The sequence below is a fragment of the Sorex fumeus genome, unplaced genomic scaffold (genome assembly GCF_029834395.1).
Source record: "Sorex fumeus unplaced genomic scaffold, SorFum_2.1 ptg000063l, whole genome shotgun sequence".
NCBI classification, from domain to species: domain Eukaryota; kingdom Metazoa; phylum Chordata; class Mammalia; order Eulipotyphla; family Soricidae; genus Sorex; species Sorex fumeus.
The window spans coordinates 70328221-70335074 of NW_026606120.1; the positions used below are offsets into that span (position 1 = coordinate 70328221).

The 6854-nt window shown below is 64.9% G+C and overlaps 1 protein-coding gene across 1 annotated transcript; it reads left to right on the top strand.

Annotated features, from left to right (window-relative positions):
- Positions 1-2733: 2733 nt before the first annotated feature.
- Positions 2734-6113, top strand: DLX3 (distal-less homeobox 3). Its single transcript, XM_056128160.1, has 3 exons — positions 2734-3058; positions 4108-4298; positions 5766-6113. The coding sequence occupies exons 1-3, from the start codon at positions 2734-2736 to the stop codon at positions 6111-6113; spliced, it is 864 nt and encodes a 287-aa protein (XP_055984135.1).
- Positions 6114-6854: the final 741 nt, after the last annotated feature.

A 6854-nucleotide genomic window follows, 5' to 3' on the forward strand; every position in this document is an offset into this window, starting at 1 on the left:
ACCTGGCGATGTCTTGTCTCTGCACTCAGGAATTTCTCCCGGTGGTACTCAGGGGACCATATGGGATGCTGGGAATCGAACCCAAGGCAAACGCCCTACCCGCTCCAGCCCCAGGGTCAATACTTTAATAGCTCTCTTGAGCTCCTGGTGCTGCCTTGCTGGCCTATTTCTAAATGCTTGGACTTTCAGCGTTGAATGAGCACAGAAACTATTCAAAACGGATGGACCGGCCACGTCCGGGAGGCCAGGTCCCCGTCCAGCGCTCACTGGAGTGAACGACAGCTCTGGGATTCCGTGAGGAGGGAGAAGGAGAAAGTCAGGAGGAGACCCCACCGGGAGGAGACTCCTCGTTTTCAGAGTGGATGAGGCCCAGAGGAAGGTCTTGGCAAAGCACTGACCTTTCTGGGTGCGGAACTGGGGGTTCCAAGACCGGCCCTGCCCGCCTCCCCCGCTCTCGTCCAGGGAGGGGGAGCCGGCCCGCCCAATGCCCTTCCTGTCCCAGCGCCCCAGGCTCTGGAGCCCTCTTGGCAACAGAACAGAGGGCATCCAGAGCGGGTGGCAACTCGCCCCGCCACGGGCTCGGAGCGGCGCGCGATAGGCGCTGGGGGGACGCGGAGATAGACAGACAGATAGCGCTCCCCTCGCCCGCCCGGCCCCCGCCCCCACCTTTCCCACGCCACGGCCTCCCCCGGAGCTCAGGCCACGCGGGTACTGCTGCCCCACCCCGGCCAGCGGACTGTGACCCTCGGCCTCCACCAGCTGGATCTCTCCGAGTCCCTCGAGGCCCTGGCACGGGCGCCCCTGGGGTCTGATTCTGGAAAGGAACCCAGAGCCCCCAGCACACACGCTTTGCTGGCAGGGGTGGAGGAAGGAGAGCGCCGTCGGGCGGGCAGGGGAGACGCAGGAGGCTGCAGGTCCCGAGAGTGACCACGAGGTGGCGCGCAGGCACCGCGTGTCCTGGGACGCGTGGGCAGGCAGGGGAAGGGGCCGGGCAGCCGCGGCAGCTGCGCGGCCCGAAGGGTGGATGCGGCTAAGGACTGAGACGTGGAGGGGCGCCCCTCCCGGCAAGAATGCACTGGAAAAACGGACTTCGTGGCCAGAGACATTTGGAGGAGTTTGTGGGCCAGAGAAGGACGCGGAGCTGGGGCGGTGGTGGTGGTGGGGGGAATCCCTAGAAAAGGGAATCTCACGTCTTTGTGTTCTGGGGGGGGACTGAGTTCAGTGGAGCTTCACGGTTCCCAGGAGGATCAGGAAGGTGCAGAGGCTCGTGTCCACATGGACACAGAACCCCACAGCCCCACTCAGACACAGCCTCCCCAGCACACTGACCCCACACAGTACCCCCCCCCCCCACACACACACACGCATGCATGCTAGGAGTGCTGGAGGAGGAGGACTCACACCTGAGGGAGCCCCCTCCCCAAATGCACAAAACTTGGCCCAAGTTTACTGTAGGCTGAGAACCGGCCTATGTCCCAGTAACTTAAGGGAGCTCCAGTCCTGATCCCTGCACCCGTCTGTCTGTGCACCTCAGGGTCAGACCCCCACTGCCCCGGTTGGTGAAATAACAGCACTCAGCCACTGGCTGCACCCACACAGCTGGACGCCCCTAAATGCACAACCCTGCCCTCAGGCCCACCCCATCAGGGCCCTCCCCCAAGGTTTATGACCCTGGGAGGCCCAGGGCACTTGTGCGGATGACCCCTGACTCCATAAAAATTGCTTAAATCCCAACTTATGGCTGCATTGCTATGAAGACTGTGTTTGCATCATAGGTCCAACATTTCCTTCAAACTTTCTTTTCCCCTCCTCTTCTTCGGATTTTAAAACATGTTCATGAGGACCCAGAGGTCCTCCCCTCTTGGGGGACATTTGTGTGCTTGCATACACACACACACACCAACTAGGACCAGCTCCCCTCTCAAACTCCCAATGGGCACATTCCCTAGCTTTGCATCACACCTGAGCCCCCCTCCCAGCCCTGACCAGGGACAGACAGACTGACAGATCCTTAGGGCTCAGTCAAACCACCCTCCCCCACGAGGTCCTGCGGGTGCTTGGAGGGGGATATCTGGGCTGGGGGAGGGGGTGAAGGGAGGAGGAATGGGGTGGGGGGCTGTGCGTGTGTTTTGGGTAATAACAAAGAATAGTGGGGGAGAGGGGGTGGAGGGAGGGGAAGAGAGGAGAGGAGAGGAGAGGAGAGGAGAGGAGAGGGGGAGAGGGGAGGGGGAGAGAGAGAGGAGAGAGAGAGGAAAGGGGGGAGAGGGAGGAAGAAGAGAGAGAGAGAGAGGGAGAGGGAGGGAGGGAGAGAGAGAGAGAGAGAGAGAGAGAGAGAGAGAGAGAGAGAGAGAGAGAGAGAGAGAGAGAAGCGCAGGAGCCTGTTTTGCCTCGAAGGCAAGACTTGCAGCCAATCAGCGCGCAGGAGCCTCCCTCCGCGACTGCTCTATTGAGTCTATAACCGGCTGGCCGGGCGGAGCTGGGAGCATTTGCCTGTGGCTTGGGACGCGGCGAGAGGCGCGCAGCAACTGCCCGAAGGACGGCGATGGTCTGAGCGCCCCTCGGCCTCCCCTCCCCCGAGACGCGCGGCCCGGCCCTGCGGCCCCCTGCGGACACACGCCCCCGCCGCTGTCCCCGCCGCCGCCGCGCCCCCACCGCGCGCCCGCCCGCCCGCTGCGGCCACCCGGCCGGCCGAGGCCAGCAGCCCCCGGGGAGGGAGGCTCGGCGCCCGCCAGCATGAGCGGCTCCTTCGACCGCAAGCTCAGCAGCATCCTCACCGACATCTCCAGCTCGCTGAGCTGCCATGCGGGCTCCAAGGACTCGCCCACGCTGCCCGAGTCTTCCGTCACGGACCTGGGCTACTACAGCGCGCCCCAGCACGACTACTACTCGGGCCAGCCCTACGGCCAGACGGTGAACCCCTACACCTACCACCACCAGTTCAATCTCAACGGGCTCGCGGGCACGGGCGCCTACTCGCCCAAGTCGGAATATACCTACGGGACCTCCTACCGGCAATACGGCGCGTACCGCGAGCAGCCGCTGCCCGCGCCCGACCCAGGTGAGCAGGACCGCGGGGCGCGCGCCGCGGCAGGGCCACCCCCGGGACAGCACGGCGGGGGCCCGGAGGGGAGGCGAGAGAGGCGCTGCTGCTGGACGTGGAGCCGCTGGGCTCCGGGGGACCGGCGCGGGGCGAGGGGGCCGCCAGCCAGCCCACCAGTCGCCGGCCACACCGGGCTGCGCGCGCGCTGGGGACCCGGGTCTCGGGGAGGACCGGGGCGAGCTGGGCGAGGGACCCGGGGGCTGCCCAGGATGAGGGCGTCCAGGTGGGTCCGCGCGCCCTAATGCAGGCGGCCCGCCCTCGCGGTTTGGAGAACTTGGGGGTAGGCGTCGGGGACTGGGAGGTCGAGGGACCACCTCCCCAGCCCCTCTCCAGGGTCTGGCCCGGGGATCGGGGGATCAGGAGAGAGAAGACCCACTGGAGTTTCGGGGCTCGGAGGGGGGAAGCGAAGGGAAGCTGCCGCGGAGCCGGGAAGCGGCCGGAAAAGGGAAAGGTGGAGGCCGGAGCGCAGGAGAAACGCGCGGCGACAAAGCCAGCAGAGGGGACGGGAGAAAGGAACCGGGGAAGGATGGGGAGGAAGGAGGAAGGGCGGGATGGAGGGGAGTCCGCGCTGTGCTGGCAACTTTTCGCAAAGTCGCAACTATGTTACATTCTTTTAAAAAAGTTTTTTTAAAGCTAAAATTAAAAGGGTTTTATTTTATTATTTTAATTTAAGGGAAGGCAGACGGACTCTAAGGGTGGGCGCGAGGGAAAGGCGCACGCGGGGCGGGGTGAGACACGCGGCGGGGCGGGAGGGGAGCCGGGCCGGGCTCGCCGGGCGGGTTGCTGGCGCCGGGAAGCGCGCCGTGGGCTCGGGGCGCGGAGCGGGGGCGGCAGCGCCGCGTCGTGGGCGGCCGCCGTGCCCCGCGCCGCCGCGGCTCCTTCCCGACGCGCCCGCGGCCAGCTGCGCCCGGGGCGCCCGGGGCGGGACGTCCCACGGGTCCCGGGAGGGCGCGGGGTGGGGGTCGCAGGCCCCGGCTGAGCCTTCCCTCCGGCTGGTCTGCCCGCAGTGTCGGTGAAGGAGGAGCCGGAAACCGAGGTGCGCATGGTGAATGGGAAGCCCAAGAAGGTCCGCAAGCCCCGCACCATTTACTCCAGCTACCAGCTGGCCGCCCTGCAGCGCCGCTTCCAGAAGGCTCAGTACCTGGCGCTGCCCGAACGCGCCGAGCTGGCAGCGCAGCTGGGCCTCACGCAGACTCAGGTCAGTTTCGGCGGCGGCGGAGGAGGCCCCGGGGCAAGGGGGGCGCCAGACCCCGGGGCTCCCCAGGCGCCGCCGCGCCTGTCTGGCTTCTAAGACTCCTGCTGGGCGCAACTTCTAGGAGGAGTTTCTGCGTTTGAGGGCACAGGGCCGGGATGTGTATGTGTGTGTGTGTGTGTGTGTGTGTGTGTGTGTGTGTGTGTGTGTGTGTGTGTGTGTGTGAAGCGGCCACCAGCATCCCCAGCCGCTCTGGTCACTCTCTGAATAGGAGTCCACGTCAGGTGTCCTCCCCCAGGCTAGACATGTCGGTACACATGTATATGCGCTAGTCATTGCTGCGCCCTGGCGACTGGCGCCACACGCATGCACGGTCATACACACACACACAAGGTCATCATGTTTCTGCACGGAGAGCACGAGGATGCGGCTGTGCGTCCGGCCGGCCGGTGAATGTGTGGACAAGAATGTGTGCTTGCCTGGAAGCCTGGAAACCTCACATTCTTGCTAGCACCTGAGTGCCCCTCCCCTCGCTGCTGTCCACCGTGGGCCAGAGAGTCAGAGAGGAGAGGGCCCCCGGAGGGAGTCCCGCCCCCACCTCGGTGGGTCCTCAGAGCCCCCAGCGACCTGTCACTGCTGGGGGAGGAGTGGCGGCTGCCTGGCTCCCAACAGGTGTTGACAGGCGGGCCTGGGCTGCGGCTGCGTGGGGCCCGGTCCGCCGGGAATCTGGGTCACCCGGTGAGGAGCTGATTCATTGTTTGTACCAGTCAGTCATGGGGTGGGGAGAGGCGGGGGGGAGGGGGAGACACCCCCCAGGGAAATGGAGGGACTCGGGCCTCAGCTGCTCCTGAGGCCCCTGGTCGCACCCCCTCCCCCACCTCAGCCAGCCTCAGCCCCAAGGAGCTTGTCCACGCCCGAGTGTGTGAGTGAGCATGGCCGCTGTGGTTTGCAGTGTCTGGTCTGGGTGTATCCGCGTGAGTGTGTGCGTGCGAGGCTGTGAGTGGGTACGCTGCTGCCCAGGACATGTTCATGGGGGTGTGTTTGTCTTCACCTCTCTGGTGCCTCTGCTTCTGGGTTTCTGAAGACCACTAAAGAGCAGGGGTGCCCCTCCGCCCCCCACCCACACTGCCTGTTCCGGGCGCTTGCTGTGGGTCAGGCGCCTGGACCTGAGGGCTCTGTCTCTGCTTCCTCTGTCCACCTCAGGATAAGCCTGGCCCCCATCACTCCTATGGTGTGTCCTGAGAGAGGCATGACCAGAGGGGTCGGGGGGGGGGTGCCCGTGGTCCCATCCCTAGTAAGTGGCAGTGAGGGTTCGGAAGCCACAGTCCCTTGCCCTCAAATTCTGTCCCAGCCCGGAGAAGGTGCAGGCCGTCATGTCTGGCTCCCTGGACGGGTCATTCACTGGGTCTGCAGTGGGGGGCTTCGCTGAGCATTCTGAGGGCTCACCAACTCCCCCTTTCTCCTGGGATGCAGGTGAAAATCTGGTTCCAGAACCGACGCTCCAAGTTCAAGAAGCTCTACAAGAACGGGGAGGTGCCCCTGGAGCACAGCCCCAACAACAGCGACTCTATGGCCTGCAATTCCCCGCCGTCCCCAGCCCTCTGGGACACGTCCTCGCACTCGGCCCCGGCCCCCGCCCGCAGCCAGCTGCCCCCGCCGCTCCCCTACAGTGCCTCCCCCAGCTACCTGGACGACCCCACCAGCTCCTGGTACCACGCACAGAGCCTGAACGGACCCCACTTGCAGCAGCAGCCGCCCCAGCCGGCCACCCTGCACCACGCCTCCCCAGGGCCCCCGCCCAACCCCGGGGCTGTGTACTGAGCACCCAGATGGCCTGAACCTCCCACGAAGGACCCCCAGGACCAGGCAGAAGGCGCCTCTGTCCTTGCCGACACTCAGGAATCTCGGAGGGGCACGGGGGAAAGGGCATCCCCCTCTCCCCAGCCCTGCCCCTTCTTCCAGGGACCCAAGAGCTGCCAGACGAATTGTGCATGGACCCAGGTTGGCCCTGCACCCCCCTCTCCCTGCCTAGACATCGGGGTACCCCTTCAGATGTTGGAGCTCTACTCCTGCTGGGACAGTTGACCCCCGTCTGTGCCAGGAGCCCGGACTGGCCGTCCACGGCCAATCGCTCACCTCCATCTTCCAGCTTCTGACATTAGTCCTCGTTCATTCTGCAGCCGGGAGATACGGGGGGGTGGGGAGGGGCTGTGCAGAGTGGGCAGCTGGAATGACACCTGCCTCCTCCTTCCTGGGCACCCCCTCTGCCAGAAAGACATTGGACCACGTGACTGGGACTTGGGGTGGGAGGCGGTGAGGTGGCCCCCACCCTGCACACTTTTTACCCTCTTTTGTTGAGCTTTGAGGGTCAAACCAAAGAACCTGTCCCCAGAGTGTGGGAGCTTTCGAGGGAAGAACTATGGCAGGTCGCAGGCACGCCACGGGGAGGGGGCCCCTCTCCCCAAAGGTCTGCCTTCCTTGGACAGGACTTTGCACAAGCTTGGTTTTAAAAAGCTGTTGAAAAATGAGGAAAACAAAGGGCATTGATTACAGATAGGACCA

What these genes read in the sequence shown, in the direction of transcription:
- DLX3 (XM_056128160.1), top strand. Translation starts at nt 2,734, where the DNA reads ATGAGCGGCTCCTTCGACCGCAAGCTCAGCAGCATCCTCACCGACATC. An exon ending in GCTGCCCGCGCCCGACCCAG is followed by an intron (nt 3,059 to 4,107) that starts GTGAGCAGGACC and finishes GTCTGCCCGCAG; the next exon opens with TGTCGGTGAAGGAGGAGCCG. An exon ending in TGGGCCTCACGCAGACTCAG is followed by an intron (nt 4,299 to 5,765) that starts GTCAGTTTCGGC and finishes CCTGGGATGCAG; the next exon opens with GTGAAAATCTGGTTCCAGAA.